This window comes from Amyelois transitella, chromosome W (genome assembly GCF_032362555.1).
Source record: "Amyelois transitella isolate CPQ chromosome W, ilAmyTran1.1, whole genome shotgun sequence".
Classification (NCBI taxonomy): Eukaryota; Metazoa; Arthropoda; class Insecta; order Lepidoptera; family Pyralidae; genus Amyelois; species Amyelois transitella.
In genome coordinates, this window is record NC_083536.1 from 4,517,096 (window position 1) to 4,542,420 (window position 25,325).

Consider the following 25,325-nt stretch of genomic DNA (forward strand, 5'->3'; position numbering starts at 1 on the left):
TTTATATTTTTTACAATTTCTTGTAGTACAGGACCAACTATGCTCTGATGCTTTCTTTAGCACTGAAATAATGTTCAAATAAAAATTATTTATAATATCTTTGTGCCTGACAACATTACATGACTTGTCTGCACATTCATGAAATTCAGTAGGAAAATCTATGTTCTTTAAATTGTCATTACAATATTCTAAATATTTATTTATTTCCTCAGAGGACCTAGACCCCCACCTTATGGTATTTACTTGGTCATACAATAACACATGCTTAGACTTTATTAAACTCAAGTTACATTCAATTAATAATGGATAGTGGTCAGACCAGTATACATCATACAATATTTTAACACTTGTAACTGAAGGCCACACAGAGCGGCTAGCGAGACAGTGATCTAACCACCTTCTGCTACCAGTAGCACCACAAACAAATGTGTGAGTGTCAGGGTCATTCCTGAGCATTTCTTTATCAGCACACACCCATTGCCTATCTGAACAAAATGTCATAAGCTCTCTATCAAAAAGAGTAGATGTATGTGCATTGTAATCCCCTAATATATATACACACTCCGTGTTACATTCTTCTATTATAGCTATTACATTAGATAGACACTCCGTGAAAACAGGCAGGTTCGCACGCTTATTTATTGGCATGTAGACACACACAAACACTATGTCTCGATTATCACTAGTTGTTGCCTTAATAGCCACAATACGATCACTATTACTTGCAATCACAGAAACTTTTTGGAAAGCCGACTTTCTCCACAACAATGCAACGCCACCATATAGCCGACCCCGTATGATGCCAGCCCCTGGATCCATTTGCGATTTAGCAGTATAGGCGAACTCCTCATCTATTTCACTAAGAAATTGTAAGTCCTGTGGCAGCAACCAGTGCTCCTGTAGCGCAACAATTGAAGCTTCACGACATAGAGACCGCACACAGTCAATACTCCGCTTTATGTTCTTACAATTATATGTTATAATTTTACTAATATTGTTATTATCCATTAAATAGGTCTTATGTCACTCGCTGTCTCGCCATCTCTCCGAACTGGACTATAACGTCTTTTAAATTGGACGAATCTTCGAAATTGGACTCCGTCAGGCCAAAGGCTATCACATAGAAATGTATCTATTTTCTTCATTGGTACAAAAATCTTAAAAGCATTATACATTTTTACGGTCTTCGTTGTTATCTTTTCTACAGAAACCATTTCCTGAGTTTTAGCATAAATATAATCGCGAATATTTTGTGTAGACACTTCTTTGTTTACGTTTGACACAAATATCGGTATTTGGATATCAGCAGCTCTAAATTGAGATTCCATGACGGGCGTGGCTTTGCCCGTCTTCCCAAGGAAGCGATTGCGCAGTCTTCTTTTGTGAACTTTTATCATCCAGGCTTCATTATCTCGCTTTTCTTTCCACTCGCCCTCGCGCGCAACATCTGCCATAGTTTTTTTAATTTCTTTCTCGTTTGTGTTTGTCAACTTTGACATTGACATATTGCATTCTTGACGGACTTGATTTGTGTCAACTGTCATTGCGCATGACTGCGGTATAACCTCCGCTGCTCCCACTTCGTCCCCACACTCGCTCGTGTTTATTGCTGTCTCACCTCGCATTGGCTCGGGTGCGAGCGGGACAGTCTCCTCCGGCTTCTCATGCGCATTTAGTATAAGCGACGAGGACGGGAGATTTGATTGTCCTATCCTATTCAGATTACCGATGTTGTCTTTGGGTACTATTGGGTTTAAAATACCGTCATTGTTTAACATATGATGCGACAACCCAATCGGTCCACTATCCAATAGAAATGCACCTCTCTTCCCTGTGTTAACGCTTTTTGCATGATGAAAATAAGATGATGACTTACCCTCCTTCATGTTTTCTAAATCCTTTTTTATCTCATGAAATTGTTCCAAGCTCACGTATTGTTCTTTAATTGTCTCAACTTCATTACGTAGTTTTATAACGTCTTTAAGCAATGTAATGGCGTCGATATGGTCAATGGAAACAGGTGGAAGTTTTCTCAAATCCTGAGCAACAAATATTGGCAGTAATTCTGGATCAACTTCTTTCATAAAGCATAAAATATCCTCCAGATTTTTCTTGTTTTTTCCATCCTTTCTTCGCTTTATTTTGTTACGATCAACTTTTACTGATTCAAATAGTAACGTCTTCGCATCTTCGATTTCTTTTTCAGAATATGTAGATTCACACATCTTAATCAAACTTATATTGTCCATTTCTTCATGTTTATATTGTATATATGATAACAATTCACATATAACAATATTGCAGCTCGCGCATTTCACTGTTTTACACGCAAACATTTTGACACACAACACACTCGTACGCGCGTCCGAGCAGACTGATTTGATAAACTCCGTTTCATCATCATCAGTAAATATCATTAGGACTGGTTCGTTAACTATATCATATATTTTCTTTACGTCTTTGATAGACTCTACAAACCTTCTAGTACAATCTGGGCCTCGGTATGATACGTAACTATTATAGTCAGTATTGTCACAACAAACAATATGGTATGCAAACGCTATAGGTATGTGTTTGTTCAAAGTCATAGTGTTATTAGAAGAAGAGCAGCTTATGTCAGCGTTAGTTTGGAGCATTGATTCAAAATCAGCATAAATACAAAAGGGCATATTTTGTTTACGCTCACAATTTTTAAATTGTATCAGTGACCTGTTGTCAGGCAAAACGGTCACTACACCTCCACATGGATGAGTGTCAACTTCTTCTAAAGTCCCAAAATTTCGTAAACAAAAATCACAATAATAAACCTTACCGTGATGTGATGTGATTTGACTTCTAAAAAGTCTAGAACAGTCTTTTATTTAACAATAATGAGAGAAAATTTTATTTTCTAAAAAGAGTAAATGAATAATTTTGAAATTTCTATTCCTATCCATTTCTGATTTGTATAAAGGGCCTACAATAGATTTGTTATTTTTTAAACCATATATGATAAACTTATATTTGAGTATTTTTTTCAAAAATTTTTAAGTAATGAAAAGTAACAGGAAATGACATACCGCTTGTATCAAAAAGATCGTAAAAGTGTGGATATGATGATGTTCTGTTAGGCAGTTTCTTGGTTGGATATAAAGCTGCTGTCACGCACCATAAAAAGCAATACTGATCCTTATTTATAATATTTAAACATGCTTTTTTAGATTGAATTGATTTAGGTAAACTTATAAAACTGGAACCGGCTAGAGGTTGGTATTTATTAAGATTGACCTCCATATATAAAATGTTTAAAAATGACCACCCACTGTCGCGATGTTCGAATTCCTCAATACTTTTTTAAATTTCAAAACTGTCTCTAAATACAATTTGTTGAAATCAAAATCAAAATATAATATTTTGTTTTTGGTAATAAATGACTTAACTGATTGCGAGTTATCTTTGAATTGTACGAATGTACCAAATAATTCAAAATTCACTTCCACACACGTGTGTTGTCCCAGGTATTCATCTAAAAGCGATTTTAACTTATCATGAATTTCATTAAAAAAATACATCCAAAGAGGATGATTGAGATTCAGTATTCGCTATTATCTTGTAAGTTAAAATACGATTTCGAAATGCAGTGCTGACCATTTCTATACCATCATCATATTTTATAGTATGATTATTCTTTTCATGTAAATTGCTTCTCAAATGACCAACCCATGATTTATTGTGTATAGATGAGTTACACACAGTACAGAAAGGCATGGTAAAGGATTTTTTGATGAAACTTGAATCCAAAATAAAGGAATAATTAATGATTTATTACTTACTACACTACTTACATTGAAAACATTTAAGACGTAAATTAACACAAATATAAGTAATAGGTAATTTATGCCGAAGGAAGGAATCTTATTTTTTTACTTAAATTAACTTTGTGACTATAGTACACGGGTTCTACCTCCTCAAATAGACTCCAAGCTCGTCCTAGGAAGGCTTGTAGTGATTCCCAAGACTTTGTGGATTCATCACACTGTAGCTTCACCGTTAGCAGAGCCTTTTTATAACGAGCATCAGTAGGGTTGTTCACGTAATCCTGTGTTTTGTAGACCTTAAGATCTACAAAATAATCACCCTCGGTCTTCAAAGCACGTCGAGAGGTCCCCGTCGAAACTTTGCTGGAGAAACTTGACGTTACTTCTCCACCGCGATTCCTCGGTTTGCTGCAACCGGCTTCCTCAGCTTGGAGGATGTTAAAAATTATTTTTTTTGTTCTGTATCTGTAAATAAAAAATATTTTTAATTTTTTAATATATTTTAATAATTATTTTTTGCAAGAAAGAGACGAAAAGGTACGTTTGAAATGACTGCTAGAGACAAAATAATTCCGAGTCAAGTAAAAATATTAAATCGCACTACTAATAATAATAATTCATTCAACCGCACTACTCAAAATAACAATGCTACTATTAATAATTCAAACCGCTCCCGCCATACAGTCCATTTGTTCGTTACACGCAATAGAATAGAATAGAATAGAATAGAATAGAATAGAATAGAATAGAATAGAATAGAATAGAATAGAATAGAATAGAATAGAATAGAATAGAATAGAATAGAATAGAATAGAATAGAATAGAATAGAATAGAATAGAATAGAATAGAATAGAATAGAATAGAATAGAATAGAATAGAATAGAATAGAATAGAATAGAATAGAATAGAATAGAATAGACTTATTTTCAAAATTGGATACAAGGTATCACTTATTGACGTCACATAACTTAAATCTAATTATAATAATGGACGAATACACATTGTCTACATTAAAAAACATGAATGAATGTAGAACTAGTTATTTCAATACGAATTCGATATTTCGTCAAATAAATAAAGATAAAATAAAATATGTACACACTGTACAAATTATGTCAACATCATGTCAAAAATGCACAAGCATTTAAGAGGTCATTATGTCAAGCTCGGGCCACACATGTTTAATAATAATAATAATAATAACCCCCCGAGGGGCCACCTTGTCGTGGTGGGGGGGCTTACGAGGAGGGTTGGAAAAACTTTACGTCACTAACATCCTGACGTTACTTTGTATCAAAGAAAAAAAAAAAGAGATACTGTATGCCAATAATAGCATGGCCCCAACCTCCTCAAACTAACGGTCCCAAAGCCAGAAAGAAGAAAGAAAACAATAAAAAACATGGTACAGACAAGAAGCTCTTCAAAACGGCCCCAAGTGCTCGGCGGACCCAGTACCAGCACTGGCTATGACGGAAGTCAACCTGAGACTGGGTCTAGGGGTGCGAAGAATCCCCGAGCGGAGATACCTACCCGTCAAACGACTCGCGCTATGAAAAAGGACAATGATATGCTAAGCGAATTAGATAGAAAGTCAACACCTTCCCCATTTGGCTCATATGAATCACCTAGCTCATCACCATACTCTTTCCAAACTCCATTCCACTCAAGTAGCAACTCACCAATGTCTGTGGATGTTGTGCAGGAGGCTGACGCTATTAAACCTGCACCCGCCATAGGCTCAAACCGTGCGCGTAAAAGATGGTCAGACGAAATGAATAAATTCATCTGGCGCACGTATCTCATAGCAACTAAATTAAATACAAGTAAAATTTATTTAGATCACCTCTACTCTGAATTTGCCAGAATATTCCCTGACATGCAAGCATCAAAACAAAGACTAGGAGACCAATGTAGAGCAATACAGAGAAATAAACTACTTCCACAAGACACTTTAGATAGTATCAAAGAAGAAGTAAGAATATACTTACAAGAAACACAACATGACCAAACACACTCACACAACACTCAAACAGAAACAAACAAGAGAAGAAGATGGACAAATGACTACAACGAATCAATAATTAGAAACTATTTCAAAATCACAGAACTAGGAAACAATAAAAGTGCTTACAGACCGCCACTTCACCAAGCAGTGATAACTGAATTCCCAGAACTTTCCGATGTAAGTGAGCAAAGAATTTCGGACCAACTGCGTGCAATACTGAATAACAAATATATCACGGAACAAAGACTAAAAGAAATTCGCGATGAAGTGTCAAGGGATATTGGTATAAACTATAACGAACATGATACCACACAAATTGAACATATAAGTGTACAAGTAGACTGTACACTTGAATGCACAAATGAATCGGACATTGAAAACCTACCCAGCTCATTTTTACACACTCAATCTCATAACATACAGTCATCTTCACCTGACGCAAATCACCAAGAACAAGGCAATAGTGATCTTATTACAGTAGAAAGAATTAGAATTGAAGAAACATTTAACACCACACTCGAGAAATTCGAAGCAACCGACCCCACTACGCGACCTTTTATACCCAAACAGAAACCCTCAAAAAGACTCTCAAATATTGTTAATTTCATTAATACACAAATACTTCCACGTCATATTAAAGGTAACCAAGATTTCTTGACCACTCAAACCATCATTTACTGCGCAGCTTATACTGCTGCTATATGTAATGGGTCCAAAATAAAGGATACGTTTCCACATAACTCAACAAACCAACACTGTAAGAGAATACCTAATTGGCAGAAAAGATTAGAGAAGAAAATTAAGACCATTAGAGGGGATATTGCAAGAATGACAGAATATATGAGAGGCACCGCAAGTAATAGACTCAAATCTTTAGTAGAATTAATCAAAAATAAATACCGAATACATTCACAGCATGAACAACTAAATATAACGGATCAAGAATTTCTCGACACAATCAAGCAGAAACTTAACGCAGCTACCAGTAGATTAAGAAGATACATCAATTGCACATTACGTAAATCACAAAATTCTCAGTTTATAAATAATGAACATCAATTCTATAGAAAACTTTCAAAAGAAACCCAAAGCACAGCACCCGCACAACACTACACAACGCCCATACCAAACACTGAACTTCACAGGTACTGGTCTGAAATATGGGCAAAACCGGTTTCCCACAACATTAATGCAGAATGGCTTCAGAATTATAACAGTTTCACAGACTCGACTAGACCAATGCAATTTGAACATATACCGATAGATATTTTTGTAAAAGTGTTACTAAAGGCTCATAATTGGAAGGCACCTGGCAGTGACCGTTTACATAATTACTGGTACAAGAAATTCACCACCATTCACCCTGTACTACATAATCACATTAATGATTTTATAAACACACCTCACACCATGCCAGATTTTATCACCCAAGGCATTACATATATGATACCAAAAGACTCCGATCACCAAAATCCAGCTAAATACCGACCCATCACCTGTTTACAAACCATCTACAAAATAATTACAGGATGCATTTCAGAACTCATAAGTAAACATGCTACTGATAATAATATACTTTATGAAGAGCAAAAAGGTTGCCGCAAGGGAAGCCAGGGTTGTAAAGAGCAGCTAATAATAGATTCTGTGGTAATGAAACACGCGCTATTTAAGAAAAAAGACATAAGTACAATGTACATCGATTATAAGAAAGCCTTTGATTCAGTACCGCATACTTGGCTTCTCCTTACACTGGAACTCTACAAAATTCACCCAAAACTAATAAACTTTCTTAAAAGTTCAATGCAACATTGGAAAACAGTACTCAAAACGATAGAACCATTTCCCACAGAAACTATGGAAATCCCGATAAAACGAGGTATTTTTCAAGGTGACGCACTTAGTCCATTATGGTTTTGTTTGGCTCTTAACCCGCTTTCGTATTTATTAAATCAGTCAAATAAAGGATTTACTCTATCAACCCCAAATAGTCACACCATAATAACTCACCTCATGTATATGGATGACATAAAATTATATAGCCACAGTAAAGATTCATTACACCAACTAGCTGATATTACACAGACTTTCTCAAATGATATTTGTATGGCATTTGGGATTGATAAATGTAAAACTTTTACAGTTGTACACGGAGAAATAACACCACACAACTACACTTTGCTATCAGGAAACATTATAGAGCCGTTAGATTCAAACACTTTCTACAAATATTTAGGATTCCAACAAGCCCGTCAAATAAATCAAGAGGATACGAAAGAAGATCTTAGAAAAAAATTCAGACACCGACTAAATATTCTGCTCAGATCACAGTTGAATTCCCGAAATTTATGTAAGTCTATTAATAGTTTTGCAATCCCTATTTTGACGTACTCATTTGGTGTAATAAACTGGACACAAGGAAATCTACTAAATTTACAACGAACTATAAACACTTTACTAACATCACATAGAAAAAATCACCCCAGATCCTGCTTGCAAAGATTGACGCTACCAAGAGATGAAGGAGGCCGCGGTTTAATAGACATTATTAATTTGCATAACAAGCAAATAAAGTCTCTACGGCAATATTTTTACTCACGTGTGGGAGAATCAACGTTTCATAGCGTTATTGTTGAGGCAGACAAGAAACTCACCCCGCTTAACTTAGAAGACCACAATATTCAACGAAAAGAACAGATAACAGATGAGAAAGAGAAGATTGCGACATGGAAACGGAAGGCTTTACATGGACGACACCGAAGTGACCTGGAACAACCTCATGTCGACAAACAAGCATCAAACTCATGGCTGAAACGCGGGGAACTTTTTCCAGAGACGGAAGGCTTCATGATCGCGATCCAAGATCAGGTTATTGATACACGTAACTACCAAAAATACATAATCCGCTCAAACATCTCTACTGACACTTGCAGACACTGCCACTCAAACTCAGAAACCATACAACATATCACTTCAGCATGCAAATCCCTCGCTCAAACCGACTACAAACACCGCCATGACCAAGTGGCTTCTATCATACATCAACACCTAGCACACAAATACAATTTTATACCGAAAAAAGTACCATACTATAAATACAAACCAGAAAATATATATGACAATAGTAACTACAGAATATATTGGGATAGAACGATCATCACAGATAAAACAATACATTATAACCGACCTGATATCACACTCCATGACAAAATCAATAAAACTGCCTTTCTCATAGACATAGCTGTTCCAAACACACATAATATCCAGCAAACTATATCTCAAAAACTTACCAAATACCAAGACTTAGCAATTGAACTAAAACGACAGTGGAGAGTAGAATCAGTGCACATAGTGCCAATAGTTATTTCAGCAACTGGTATCATACCAAAATCATTACAAAAAAGCTTAGATATGCTCAACTTCAGTAAAGGCACCCTATTCCTACTTCAAAAAGCGATAATTTTGAATACATGCCGTCTTACTAGAAAATTCCTTACGACATCCTCAATTTCATCAGCCTTCAATACAGTTATGTAGGATCCTGTGCACGCTTGGCTCTGGCCCGTGTGCTCAGGTATATCCCCTTGTAGAAAGGGAGGGTAAAGCACAAAAAATATAATAATAATAATAATAATAAATCTTTATTTTTTCTCTCTCACATAGAATTACACAGTTAAAAAATAAGAAGTAAGATGAACCATGCACTTACAAAATAATGATCTATGTGAGAGACTGGTGTCTGTACTAGGAAAACCTGTATGACAGATTACCAGCCTCTCCTACTATGAACCAAGTGTATACAATGCAGGTAAACCTTACACTAGTTTAGGTACATTTGGTATGTACCTGTCTATAAAAACAAAAGAAACAAAAGAAAAAAAAAATGTAAGAATTATGAAATAAAACATAATAAGTAATAATAAAACGAAATGAACGTAAGGACATATACCCATCACGAATCCAAAACAAAATAATTTTAGTTTTTAAGCAGGGATTTCTAATAAATTTTCTGTTTCTTCATAAGTTAGAGATTTCAACCAAGAAGAGGTAGTTTTCTTACAATTAAATTTAGTAAGCCGATAAATAGATAGGGTTGTGTTAATTTTATTGTATAAATATTTGCCTAAAAAGCCAAAAAATCTTTGAGCAAATGCAGTAGACCACTGATCAGCTGCAGCAACACGATAACCGCGGCGTCTCAGTGCGAAAGCTGCGGGATTATAATTGAGGCGGGAATGTTGTCTAAGGATAACGTTAAGGACAAATAGTTGTCTTACAGTAAGGACCTCAGTTAGACCATACAGATCCTCAGTAGGAAAACGATATGGCAGAAAGAAGCAGACCTTTAACACCGCTCGTTGAGCTCTTTCAAGTGAGAGTAGGTTGGTTTTAGGTATACCTCCCCACACAGTGATGCAGTAACCTATAATTGATTGACATAGAGCAAAGTACACCATTCTTACAATGTTAACATCAGCAATGTGTCGTAATTGTTTGAAAATAAAGATGAGCTTTCGTACTCTAGTCGTAAGTAAATTTAAATGATAATTAAAGCTTAACGTATTGTCAATCACAACGCCGAGATACTTAATGTTGTAGGTTAACAGAATTTTACTACATGGACATGTCTGATCAGATCGGCACATATGTGCTACTATGGAGTATTTGTCATGTATAGCATTATTGATGTTTCTAATGGAGAAAGGTATATATTTTGTTTTGTCAACATTGAGTGTTAGGCCGTTATCAGAGAGCCAAGAACAGACTTTATTGAAACCTTTTTGGGCATATTGATATACTTGGTCCCAAGTATCTCCGTGAAAGACGAGAGCTGTATCATCAGCGAAAGTTATAATTTTGCCATTTGGCAGATCCAAGTTACATAAATCATTAATAAAAGTTAGAAATAGAGTGGGACCAATTACACTGCCCTGTGGTACACCATAATTAATTGGTAAATCACCACTTTTGTACTCTCCAACTCTAACTCTTTGAAGCCTACCATACAAATAATCCTCAAAAAGTTTCAGAGGGATATCACGAATTCCCAATCTCTCTAATTTTGTCAGTAGAAGAGGCGTATAGACTGTGTCAAAAGCTTTAGCTAGGTCAAGGAATATAACCAAAACTTTCTTTTTCACATCAAGTTTGGCAACAATAAAATCAGTCAGGTTATGTACTGCATCATTTGTAGAAATTTTGGCTCTGAAACCAAATTGGGAATCAGAAATAAGTTTCTGGGTTTCCAAATAGTGAACAAGACGTTTATTTATAAGTTTTTCTGCTATTTTTGCCAATATTGATAGGAGAGAAATAGGTCTTTAGTTATTGACACAGTCTTTTTCGCCATTCTTGTGTATTGGGATCACTTCGGCGAGTTTAAAATCATTTGGAAAGGTGCCAGTGGAAAACATAAGATTGAAGATATGAGTTAGTGGCGGAACAAGAATGTTGTGATATCGTTTAAGGAAATCGCCTGAGATGTTATCACGTCCAAAAGAGTGGTATTTTTTGAGACTAAAGATCACATTTCCAACCTCAGCGTCGTCAGTAGGTGTTAGAAAAAATGTAGAAGAATGAGGAGGACAGAGGTGTAAAGACCCATGGGGCGCAGCACTAGGCATCGATTTCTCTGCTAGATTTTTTCCTATCGAGACAAAGTACTGGTTTATGTCATTAACCGATTTACTCGGGTTTGATTTAGATACGAGGTCAGAGGCTGATTGCGAACTACTTCTATTAAGATTAGTACATTGTTTAATTGTATCCCACAATTTTTTATTGTTAGTTTTAGCAGCATTTTGTATTAGTTTTTTTTCATATTCGTTCTTTCTTTTCTTCAAAAGCCAATTACAAAAATTTCTATATCTTTTATATGTTAATCTAATAATATCATCGTCTGGATTCCTCTTTAACTTTTGATGAAGTTTGTCTCTATTTCTCATACATCGTAGTAAACCGATAGATATCCACGGTTTTTTAATTCTTTTACGATTAGAAACCATTATAGTGTTTGTGTTAGCCCTAATTTTGATATTTAATTCTTTTATTAACCATGAAGTAGCAGCATTTGCATCTGTCGCTTGAAAAATTGGAGTTAGATTTAAGTTTCTCATGTCATTATCTAGCGAATTGTAGTCAACTTTCTCTATATAAGAAAATTCATTAAAAGATTTACGCTGATGAGAATTAAGAGTTAGCATAATTGAATCATGATCAGTTATAGAAGTTTCAGAGACATAACAATTTGCAATGTGCTTGGTTTTTATCATTATGTGGTCTATAGATGTTTTATCATGAGTAATGAATGTATGTGCTGGTAGTATACTGTGTGATGCTAATGTGTCAAGGTAAAAAGATGAGTTCTCGTCAGAATTATTAAGCTTTATGTCAATATTAATATCGCCAACGATAATAATGTTGGGATATCTAAGAGTAGATAATAAATCATTTAGTGACTGAATAAATGTATTAACATCTTTATATCCAGGGGGTCTATATATTGCAACAACAATAGTATGAGAATCGATTTCTATTAGTAAGCAATTAGCATTGCTTAAATTAGGCTCCAAGACTTTTACTCTCATATTGGATTTATGGTAAACAACAACACCCTCATTCTGAGTAAGATTTTTTTCAGTACGTGCATTATTATAGCCATCTAGTATATTGATGTAGTGTGTATGTGGCAACCAACATTCGGTAAGAACGATCAAATCCCAATCAATTTTGGCTCTTTCAAATAAAGTGAGAAAACTGGGAAAGTTCTTGTTTAGACTACGTATGTTTTGATGAATAATTTTGAGATGCGAATCAGAGTTATTTATGAAAGTCGGACATTCTTCTATATTACAGACATGTGCTTGTGCTATTGAAAACTCGTCTAAGTCATCGTTTATTATATTAGTATTATCGAATTTTATTTAGAAGAATCATGAGAGAAGCGGTCGAATTAGATGTGAGATTGGTTAAATTGAAGTCTGATTTAGACAAATAGTAGAACATTTTCACATTTATAAACAAGAAGTATAAAAATACATATGGCAGTGACAAAATAAGAACGATCTCTCTTTTTCTAAGTCGGTTAAAAGGGAATATAGTCGATCGATTGAATATTGTAACATTATACAATTGGTTCTGAATTTTATTTGTGTGTGATTGTTTAATATGGAATTGTGTGTTATTTGAGATAGATAGATAGATAGATAGATAGATAGATAGATAATTCATTTATTTGATTTGCTACACACAATTTACAATGAACATACGGAATACAAATTCATTAGGGTGTGAGTTGCAGCAATACAAAAAGGTCACAACTCAACGAATTTATTGCTATAGAGCAATACGCTGATTTTCAGTTATGACCTAGGTGCTAGTGCAGGTCAATCTGCGTACGTAATAAAAAATAAACAAAGACTCGTGTCGTGATTGTGACTTAAAAGTTTCATTTGTATAAGTGTGATAAATGTAGCGGCTTAATAACCAAAAGAGTATCTAAAATATTTGAAAATTCAACACATGCCCCGGCATCGCTTGTGTAACGTTATAAACCTTTCTTGAAACATTTATTTAAATATATAATGGGAATGGAATAAAAGAGTACATGAGAAGCAGAAACCGCCATCAGTGCCGAATATGCAAGTTCTGCAGATCCAAAAGATGCCTGCGGAATTTAACTTTGAACAAAGTGATAGATGCTTGAAGCCTAATGGGAGGAGGTATATTATTCCAACATTTAGTGGCCTGGTAGCGGAAGCTGCCCCTGAATGCAGCCGTTTTGTGTCGATAAGTTAGTAATGGGGGCCGACATGATCTCGCGTTATGCTGGGTGTTGAATTTTATTTTAGAGTGGAGATACTCAGGGATCCCGTGTCTTATAACTCCGAATAATAAGCTAGCAAGATGTAGTTGCCTGCGCGAGTCCATATTTAACATGGAGGCCTTGTTAAGGTATGGCGTAATGCGACTTCGAGGTGGAATATCAAAACAAAATCGGCAGCATGCATTTTGGACACGTTGAATCAATCGCCGAGTTCTTTCCAATAAGCGAGGCCCATAGACAACATCCCCGTAATTGAGCCGCGACAAAACCAGAGCCTCACACAACCTAATACGTACATTCTCTGACAAAAAATTTCTAACCTTGTATAAAACCTTCAAACGAAAGAAGCAGTTTCTGACGACCTCCAACACGTGTTTCACGAAACGCAGCTCACCATCCATAACTATGCCCAGGTTTTTCGCCTCATCGACTCTTTCCACAGCTGAACCTAGTAATGTTATTTTAGGATTACTGCTTATAGTCTTCTGAATTTGGACTCTAGTACCAAGGATTAGCGTTTTAGACTTCGAAGGGTTAAGTACTAACGAGTTTTTAGCTGACCAATCGGCGATAAGTTCCAGGTCCTCATTCATTTTAACCACTGCAGATGATACTTCTTCTGGCTTATGTGAAATGTATAACTGTACGTCATCCGCGTAACAGTGATATCTGCAATGCCTAATGACGTTAGTTAGATCGGCACTATAGATTATGAAGAGGAGGGGCCCGAGTATAGATCCTTGAGGGATCCCACGGTTCACTGGTTTGGGAGTAGACATGAGGTATGAACCATCCTCTTTTGTCAGTTTAACTCGCTGCGATCTGCCGAAAAGGTAGCTATGAAACCATCTGACGCAATGATGATCTAGGCCGTAATACGCTAACTTTGAAAGAAGCAGAGAGATGTCAAGGCTATCAAAAGCACGCGAATAATCCAGTAAAGTGAGCAAAGTACCACGACCCTCATCCTGCTCAGCCAATATATTATCAGTGACGTCAATCAAAGTAGTGAGGGTGCCACGGCTCCTGCGAAAACCAGACTGTAACGTAGGCAATATTTTATTTGCTTCGATGTATTTCGAAAGTTGTAACTGTGCTGCTTTTTCAAGAACCTTCGAAAGATAAGATAGCAGGCTTATTAGTCTAAGGTCAGATAAGCTACTGGGATTGTTAGTCTTAGGGATCGGAGTAACCACAGCCTCCCTCCATTGAGGAGGAAACTCGCCCGAAAGAAGAGACAAATTAATGATCCTAGTAATAATGCTTAAAGTAGAAGGAAGAGTAAGGATGATCATATCTCGACTGATCCCATCATATCCAACGGCATTTGACTTAATTGCAAAAATAATTTTGCCAACGTCATTCTCAGATATAGGTTTAAATTGGAAAAAAATTGAATCATTAAATCGATTAAATTCATAAAATGTTAGATTAGATAAATTAGCTACATTACTGACAGGAATATTGAGAAAATGATTATTTATTACGTGGGGATTGTCAAAACTACTAGGTAAGCTGTCATTTCTGCTGGCATCCACGAGAATTTTTTCCTTCAAATTGCTCCAAAAGGTTTTGCATAATGGCAGGCAGATAATTTTCGTAAGAATAACGGAGAAAATAGTTATTACATGTTAAAATACCAAACGCGAGAGGTACAAAAAATTCCTGATGAGTATATTGCGCTCGCATGCATGTACAGGCAAAGTGGGTAGTTAAAAAAAGCTAGTAAAAAACAAAAGAAATACAAAATCTATGACTAGTCACTTTGATGAAAGTTTGGCGAAATCTATTTCCCTATCAATCCGCAACACTGGCGAGTTTTGGGTCTTCTTTATGTAGACTTTACCATACGAGGTCCATGTGCTATGATAGTTATTCTCTTTTACCAGTTGACGGGCTAGAAAAGCGAGTCTTTTCCCAAGACTGGTCAGCAGCTCGTCCACGAAGATCTGTTTAGAGGGCCCAGGAAGGCCAATATGACTAGTGTTAAGTTTATCATCTTTATGGGTCTTATTGTAAGCTCTGCATTGGTTAATAAATCCGTCTTTACATATTGCGCTAGTAAAATTAACAACAATATGGTTACCTGACTCTTTTTTTGTTTTAAGTCTATACACATCATTGATATCCAAATCTGACAGGGGCTGTTGAACAGTCTCACACGCCCGTTTTACCAGAGATCTTAAAAGTAATTTGTTTTCCGCATTTTGCTTAGGAACGTTTCTTATTTCTATAGACGAAGTCCGAGCGTTTCGTTCAAGCACCTCTATTTTGCTCTCAAGCGACTCAATCTTCTGTTCGTAGCTCCTATTTGTGGTTTCCAAAGTTTGTACCTTATTAAGTAATTCATCGTATCTAGACGACAAAAAGATAATACTCTTTTGTATTTCCAAATTTTGTTGTGAAATAGCATCTAGTTTAAGGTTTTGCTTATTTTCAAAACTCATGAACATTTCCTTCATTTGATAAATAATTGACTCGTAGTTAGAAGACTCATTACTAAGTTTTCTTTTCATTCTGCGTGTGATGAAATCTGACTCATTGTCTATGTTTTTTGATGAATCATACAACTGAGGGTCTGAACCAAAGCTGGATACGGGGGTCTTCATTATGCCCGGCCGATTTGTAGAAAGGATGGGAGACCTCTGAGTAGTCATCGCTGAAGAGTAAATAAAAATAAACTTTTGTTACCTTGTAAGTACCACGTTGCGTAATCTTTTTGTGCGACTGTAATTGTCATCAATGGTGGGGTTGGCGACAGAAGCGCGGGCGCTGCACTGAATGGAATAGTGGGCGGAGCTTTTCCGACTTACGCGGGCTTGTAGGCATAGATTGATTGCGATGATGTTGATTATATTACTATCCTGTTTTCGCACTACGGTTTCGCACACGCTGAGCTCCGACAAGCTTGAGTTCTATCCTACTTTCGCATACGTCGTTAGTCTCCGAGCTGCTTCTGATCTCCTGGTACTACGTACGAATATTACGGCACTTATTTTATTTTGTAAAAACAATTATTTTAAAAATTCAAAATAAAGTTAAATAAGGGTTATCAAAAAAAACACGTCCGCACACAACGGAGGTCCAGGAGGGAGAGAATGTTTATCATTAATATAATCCTCCGTGCTGTAATAGGCTTTCCTACAAAGCTCATCTGTAATGTACTTTTTGAATTTTCCATCATTCATTTCAAGAACACTTTTTGGTAATTTATTATAAAATCTTATACAATTAATCAGAAATGATTTCCCTACCTTAGCCAGCCGATGCGCTGGGATCGACAACGTGTAATTGTTCCGAAAATAAAACCATGCAATGGACTCTGAATGTAGTTTTTAATTATTAACATGCTATTAAAATGTAATTAGGAACAAAAATCTTAAATCTAAATATGAGATCAATAATCACACAAAAAAAATTTTATCAAGATAATTATAGCAAAAATACTCTTTTTCCTTATAGTTACGATACTATAATCAATAAAAAAAATATTATTTAATCACACGTATCATTTAAAAAAAACTGGCATTGGTCAAACTTTGGTTATTTTTATTGTCAGTCGGGGCATAATTGTTTGGCACATTGCAAGCACACATGTTTGTTACATGTATTACATGGTAATTTGATTTGCGATTTAATTTAGGAGGACAACTGGCACAGGTTTTCCGTGTTTTCGGCCTATCCTCTAAGTTTTGTGGTTCAGGTGGCAAATCAAAACCCAACACTCCGGGATGAAATTTTCAGGAACATTTTCTGCTTGCGACCCAGTTGAGTCTTCCCGTGCCCGACACGCTTCAATTTGAGTATTTGACAGTACATTTCCAACTCCTGACTCCTTACGCTTCTTTTTTGGAGGTCCAGAATTAGTCATTTTTAGTTATTACCGTAAAAACAAGAAAAAGCAATATAGCAAAATTACGTTAAAAAGTTACGTTAGTGGTGACGTACGCTCTGAGAGACCGCTGCCGAGTTTTATGTTGTTGTAATTTACGAATAAAGGACAATACGACACAACTGTCACTATCTACGGTGTGGACGCATCTAAATTTACAGCTACTTAGACGTTGAAACAAAGGAAGCGCAGGGAAGGGGGTGAAATGACGTTTCACTGACACCGCTCGGCCTGTGAAACCGCTTGTCACCAGTTAAAGGTTAAGGTTAAAAAATGTTTAGCGTAAAGACGGTCCTTATTTTTAACTGTAAGTTATATAAAATTGACTTCTGCCAAGAAGTGGATGTTACCAAAATCTCGTCTATTAGTAATTTGAATAGACCTTTCTATAGGAAGATCTATTCAAATTACTCTAGAAAATCTCAATGAACAATAAGATAAATAAAATACTATTTTATTGTTTTTAATATTTTTTTATTCTGATTCACTATTTACAATTGGATCTATCCAGTTCATAAAATCGTCATCTTCAGCGTCACAAGAAAATCCCACGCACAACACATGTGTCCAAACTTAACGAAATATATAAAATAACGTCCAAGTATAACAAAAACAAGCAAAACTCAAACAAAACAGCAAACAATTTATTTATTTATTTAAACTTCATTGCACAAAATACAAATGTATAGCACAATTGGCGGACTTATGCTAGAAGCATTATCTACCAGTCAACCATTGGGTCTTACAGAGAACGTAATGTGGGGTTAAACTAAATAAATATATGTATTTATACCTACACAAAATATAAAATAAAATGATTATAATATACATACATAAAAACTACAATAGATAAACAGTATACATAAATAAATAGATGCAGCGATTACCGAAATGAGTGAAAAGGCGATATTAAATACCCTCGCGACTCAAGAAAAACCTGTATACCCGCGATTTGAAACTAGAACGACTTGGGGATGTCCTGATGGACTCAGGAAGTGAATTCCAGAGCCTAACAGCCATAACGGCGAAAGAATTGGAGGCAATACCTGTACGGTGAAAAGGGATAGCAAGAGTTAACTTATTTGAAGAACGTAGGACTTTTTCGTGAGTAGAACTTAATAGTTGGAAGTCTTTTTTAAGATAGTCTGGGGCAAGCTGATTATTGAGAATGGTATAGAGCTGACATAAAATGTGAAGATTTCTACGGTTACGGATGGGGAGCCATTTTAGCTGAGAACGGTATTCAGAAATATGATCGTACTTCCGAAGGCAGAATATAAACCTGATACAATTGTTTAGAAGACGTTCTAATTTGTTGAGGTGCTCTTCAGTTAAATCCAGATAACACACATCAGCATAATCAATTATAGGCAGAAGAAGTGCATGGGCAAGCAAAATCTTCGTCTTTGTTGGAAGAAAATGTTTTAAGCATTGCAGATAATGCAGAACACTGTAAACTTTCCGACTGTTTGCAACAACGTGTGAATCCCAATGTACTACTCTGTCAAGAAAGTAGCAGGAAAAGATCAATAATACACAAACTGTTTGTTATTCATCCAAATTTATTTTATCACCTTCAAAATATGCTCCTTTAGAAACGATACACTTACGCCAACGAATAATCCAATCATCAAAACATTTTTTAAACGCTGTTTCCGGAATTGAGGTCAGTTCTCGCCGCGAATTCTCTTTTATGTCTTCTACCGATTGAAAACGGGTGCCACGAAGTGGTAATTTGAGTTTAGGAAAAAGAAAAAAGTCGGCTGGAGCCATATCTGGTGAATATGGTGGTTGCTCGATGGTATTTGTTGAGTGTTTGGTTAAAAATTCGTTCACAATGATGGCCTTGTGCGAAGGTGCATTATCATGGTGCAAAATCCAAAAATTTTCTTTCCACAAATCTGGCCTTTTTCGTCGGATTTGCTCTCTTAAACGCCGCATAACACTCAAATAATATTCCTTATTTACCGTTTGACCTTCCGGCAAGAATTCCGAGTGCACAACACCGCGATAGTCAAAGAAAACAGTCAACATGACTTTGACTTTTGAACGACTTTGGCGTGGTTTTTTCGGTTTCGGTTCAGTTGGAAGGCGCCACTCCGAAGCTTGTTGACTAGTTTGCATGTCAAACTCGTAAACCCACGTCTCGTCACCAGTAACAATGCGTTTCATGAATGTTGGGTCGGAATTGACTCGTTCTAGCATGTCCTCAGCGACTCTCATGCGATTGAGTTTTTGAAAAAAATTCAGGTCTTTTGGGACTAGCCGAGCGGCAACATGTTTCATACCCAAATTATTAGTTAAAATGGTACGGATCGACTCGTGAGATACAGAAAGTTCGATGGTTATCTCTCTCAAAGTTGAATGAGGATTTTCAGTCACTATTTCCTTCACTTTTGCGTTGTTAACTTCAGTTGCAGACGTTGATGGCCTACCAGAGCGAGGCAAATCTTCCATCACATCTCGACCGCTTTTGAACGCTTTGTACCACTCATAAGCACGAGTTTTTGATAAAGTCGATTCACCGTAAGCTTTCTGTAACATTTTCAGTGACTCCGAACACGATATTCCATTGGCAATGCAAAATTTAAGACAAACTCTTTGTTCGATGTTTTTATCCATTATGAAATTAGCAATACACACTAGATATGATATAACTAAAAATAGCACTGTATTTAATGTAAACAACAGATGCAACTCAAACTCCGCGCCAAAATGGAAAACAGTTGTGCCAATCTAACAACAACAAAAAAAACAAAAATTTGAATTTGGAACCATAAATAAATAATCCATTCCCGATACTTTTCTGACTGAATGTAAGTTGGTATCAATATGTAAGCCAAGGTTTTTAACAGTCGTACTAAATTCAATTATAGTTCCGTCAAAGATCAGCGGTGGCAAAGTGTTAATGTCAACATTATTAATCTGATAGAAACTGCCAACTACTATAGCCTGACACTTTTTAACATAAACAGAAATGCCAAATCGATTAGACCAGTCTAGAACTCCATTTTAGTTTTGATTCAGCAAATCAATGGCCTGTTACGTGTTATCAATATTCGTCTGTACATAAAGCTGCAAGTATAGTAAGTAAGCTGTTAAATAAAATATCGAACGTGAGTCGAGACGCTTATCCGTAACAAAGATGCTATAGGTACTAAGCGCACGAGACCAATGCGAGAAGTGGTGCGGAGAGTCGGGAAGGGGGTCGCATTCCAGTGGAGTCTCAAGTTAATTCGCACGGGTTATAATTAATGTTCTTCCCTGTACCACGTTATCTTGTCATAACCGTACTGAAATGCTTCTTTCTACCGCCAGTATTTACGCGTATAATAATTTATGTATTTAAACTTTATGCACGAAAATGTACAACAGGTGGACTTAATGCCACAAGGCATTCTCTGCCAGTCGAACCTCTGGATCAAACTGAGATGGACGTACGGGTGGTGCAATGAGTGTAAAAAAATATATAATAATAATAAGAAAAATATGAATAATAGAATACCTTATACACTTACATATAATATAGTTTACATATATAAGTTTGACGATAAATATATACAGTACATAAAATAAACATAAGTTGGATGATTGTGTAGAGTTTAAAAAAAAAACTACTGGTCAAAAAGATGTTTATGGACTTGCTCCCTGAATGCAAATCTATTAGGCGCTTTCCAAATAGATTCAGGAAGGGAATTCCACAGTCGGATGGCTTGTACTTGGAATGAATTCGACATGAATCCAAGGCGGTGGGCAGGAGTGGCCAGAAGAAGGTTATCAGAAGAGCGAAGGGATCGAGCGTGGGTAACGCTTAAAAGTAGGAACTTCGATTTAAGATAATCTGGAACGAAAGGGTCGTTGAGAATAGTATACAGCATGGATAGGATTCTAGCTTTGCGACGAAAAGGAATAGGCAGCCAACCAAGCTAAGAACGAAAAGAGGAGACATGGTCATATTTTCGTAAATCAAATATGAAACGAATGCAATTATTGGCTAGTATATCCAGCTTTAAGACAAGTGACTGATTCAAATCACAGTAACACACATCTGCATAGTCAATTAAAGAAAGGATAAGGGATTGACAGAGTAATTTTTTGGTGTTCTGAGGAAGGAAGTTTTTAAATCTGTAGAGAGAACGGAGTGTTAAGAATATAAAAGAAACTGTTCGATATCTTATTGATAATGCTTCACAGAACAATTTAATTACTCTATACTGTTGCAAAAAACTTAATTTGAAAATTATTCCGCTATCGAATTCGACTTTAAAGGGTGTTGGTTTGACTTCACGGCCTATTATAGGGTATTTTCTTTTTACGATTTCTGCAAAAAAATAATAAACAAACTTTTAACTTAACCGCATTAGTCATAGATTGTATTATCGATCGTCTTCCTATAGATTATATTGACACATCTATTATTAGGCATCTGGTAAACATACCGCTTGCAGATCCATTCTGGTATATTCCTAGTGAAATCGAAATTGTCCTAGGAGCAAAGTTATTACCATTCTTACTTCTTAGTGGATAAGTCATTGCACCGCCAGCTCCGCTCGCTATTGAAACTGTTTTTGGATTTGTTTTTATGTGACTGACAGGCCACGTTCAGCTATTTGGCTTTAAGATAGAATTGAGATTCAGTAGTGACAGGTTGCTGTCAGACTTTGCAAAACTGTTGGCTCTGTCTACCCCGCAAGGGATATAGACGTGATTATATGTATGTATGTATGTATTTTATGGGTGACGCCGCGGCTAATACCGCTTCGTCAGTCATTGGCGATATAACCGCAATTCAGTCTTCATCTACCGCTTCATTTCTTACTTGTTTCGAAAAAAGTTTAGATGCCTCTCTTTCTAAATTCTGGGAATTAGAGGAAGTTCCTGTGAATAAATTTCTTAGTCGTACTGATGAAGAATGTGAACAAATATACGCTTCTACAGTCTCGCGCGACTCGTCTGGTCGCTATTGCACCGTGTTACCATTTTCTAAGGATCATAGTAGCTTAGGGAACTCGTACAATGTTGCTCATCGCCGTTTATTCAGGAGTTATATAGTCTCGACACCAAGACCTTAAAGTAACAAATCTCACAGCTTGAGGAAATGTATACAATCTTTTGGAAAAAAAATACTGAATCTCTCAGACAAATCTCCGATCATGTCATGGCTGCAGAATCATTAAATAAAGATGCTAATTACATTGAAGAAATGATTAAATCCGCAGGAGACTTATGTACCTGTGGAATATTTAACGGGTCAAGTAACAATAGTACCGTAGTTCCCTCCCCATGTCTTGGGGGCTTGTCTGATAGTGTGCTGGAGAGTGTCGGTGTTGATACCTGTAGCCCCCAGAACACTGTTATTTTTTCAGACAGCATAGGACGCAACATAGGTACACTGGTTAGTGAGAATTTATCAAACATAATAAATTATTGTCTACCTAATACCAACTTCTCACAAATTATTAAGTGTATAAAAAACACACAATTGAGCAACACATCCACAATTGTTATAATGGTTGGAAACAGTTTAAAAATCAGTAAACAAGACCTTATTCAGGGTCTAGGTACTCTGAATAATTTAAATGTATGTAAAATATTTTTTTGTGCTTTTCCTTATACTCGTATAAGTTGTCAGACGCCAAAGAAAAATCATTCATTTGATGAACAATATGGGTCATTATATGTCATGTCGTCATAACAAGTTTGTATTTTTTGATACAAATCTGTTTATAAAAAATTGTTTTTTGACGAAAGATAATATTCATCTTTCAAGATTTTATAAAAAAAGAATTGCTACTTTGATAGCAAACAACATAAAACAACGGACGGGTTTACATTGTGGTAAACTATAGTCCATTTCAACTAAGATGATTCCCGTTACAGTTCGATTTTGACAATTTGTAGAGATGTTCTACAATGAAATAATTTCGATTGTTTCTGGTAATCGATAATACTTTATATGGAAATGAAATCGATTTGATTACTACCAAAGCTTTAAAATATATGATTTGTGTTTTTGTATTTAATTGAAAGTTTATAGTTCATAAATGCATTTTATTTAATGTATGTTTTACACAGTGGTTATTAGGTAAAATGAAACAAAATTTGAATTGTATTTTTTTTATTAACTATCTGAGAAATCACTGTCAGAGTCGCTTGAAGTGTCGCTTTCGTCGACATTTATTATGAGTTGGTCTTTCCACCGATCTATTCTGACGTACCACTCCCAGTCCTCTACTATTGTATTTTTGGTCTTTTCAACTACTTTCGCCCAATTTTCACCGGTGACGTGATGGCAGGCAGTTTGCAATAATGTTAACATTTTGTTCGCCGTAAATGGAGGAGACCTGTTGTTTTTTGCAGCAAATCCTGAAATTAAAATAATGCTGATTGATAAAAAAGTCCTTAAGAATTAACTTAACTAGCTTGCAAGTCCAAGACTTTAATAAAACTCATTTTCTGGTTCCTGAATAACGTTTCCCTAGAAAGCTGAGAACTAAAATTATTAAAACTGAAAATTTCTTTTATATAATGGTTGTAGTATAATGCTTGTTGTCTGTAACGCCAAGAAAACAAGACACAGTTAAAAATCTATTGTGTAGGTCTGTCTTTATAAAGGTATTTGGGCGTTACGAGGTTGTATAAAGCCTATATAGGCTTCAAAGCAGCACTTACAAATAGTCAAGTAAATAATAAAATTGAATTAATAATTTTTAATTGTTATTAATAAATTAATTGTTAAACTTTACCTTTAACTTGTGCCCAAATTAGTTCAATTGCATTGTATTGGCAATGGTACGGAGGCAATCTTAATACACGGTGCCCATGCGCCTTGGCCATCTCGTCCAAATAATATGTGGGTGTCGGTGGTTTATGCTCTCTAAGAAGAATCAACAGTTTTTCTTTTAGAATTGTCATGTCGGCGGGCACGTTATTGTTATTTAGCCATTCCACTATAGTGGCTTTGTTGTCTTGTGACGTTGGTGGTTTATTTACTTGTCGAGAATGGTACTTCGCGTTGTCCATTATTATAATATTGGGTTCTTTAAGATTTTCTATTAAAGTCATAAACCATCCTTCAATTTTTTCTGAATTCATCTCTTCGTGATATTCGTTAGTCTTTTTAGATTTAAAAGCCAGAAGACAATTCGGTATAAATCCTTTTGAATTTCCAGCATGGCAAATAATAAGTCTTTCCCCTTTCCCCTCTGGTACCTTTGTAGAGGCGTGAGCAGTGTCATCTGTCCACATTTTAGTGACGGTGTGATTGGCGTTTAGCCATGTCTCATCTATAAAGACGACGTTGTCCCAATTTTCTATTTCTTTTGCCGATTCCAGAAATGTATATCAGGCGATAGCAATATCTCCTCTCTCCATTATTATTTTCCTCTTGTTCAATCTTTTCCATTCGAACCCAATTGAACTCATCATCCGCCATAAAGAAGTCACACTGCCAGTGAATAACTCAGCTTCTTTTAATGATTTTATCAGTTTCGACAAACTGGGTAGCTCATTCCTTTCATAATATCGATATACATTCAGTCAGAAAAGTATCGGGAATGGATTATTTATTTATGGTTCCAAATTCAAATTTTTGTTTTTTTTTGTTGTTGTTAGATTGGCACAACTGTTTTCCATTTTGGCGCGGAGTTTGAGTTGCATCTGTTGTTTACATTAAATACAGTGCTATTTTTAGTTATATCATATCTAGTGTGTATTGCTAATTTCATAATGGATAAAAACATCGAACAAAGAGTTTGTCTTAAATTTTGCATTGCCAATGGAATATCGTGTTCGGAGTCACTGAAAAT

At 35.8% G+C, this 25,325-nt stretch overlaps 1 protein-coding gene across 1 annotated transcript; it reads right to left on the bottom strand.

Moving 5' to 3' along the window:
- Positions 1-23,638: 23,638 nt before the first annotated feature.
- On the bottom strand, positions 23,639-24,540 carry LOC106140644 (uncharacterized). Its single transcript, XM_060954011.1, has 2 exons — positions 24,264-24,540; positions 23,639-23,883 (listed from the first exon to the last, which is right to left on the bottom strand). Exons 1-2 carry the CDS (start codon positions 24,538-24,540, stop codon positions 23,639-23,641), a joined length of 522 nt encoding a protein of 173 aa, XP_060809994.1.
- Between the last annotated feature and the right edge of the window lie 785 nt (positions 24,541-25,325).

Excerpts from the sequence above, each read along its gene's own strand:
- LOC106140644 (XM_060954011.1), bottom strand. The coding sequence starts at position 24,540 with ATGGACAACGCGAAGTACCATTCTCGACAAGTAAATAAACCACCAACG. Across the intron at positions 23,884-24,263 it reads AATTTGGGCACAAGTTAAAG|GATTTGCTGCAAAAAACAAC; the intron begins GTAAAGTTTAAC and ends TTTTAATTTCAG.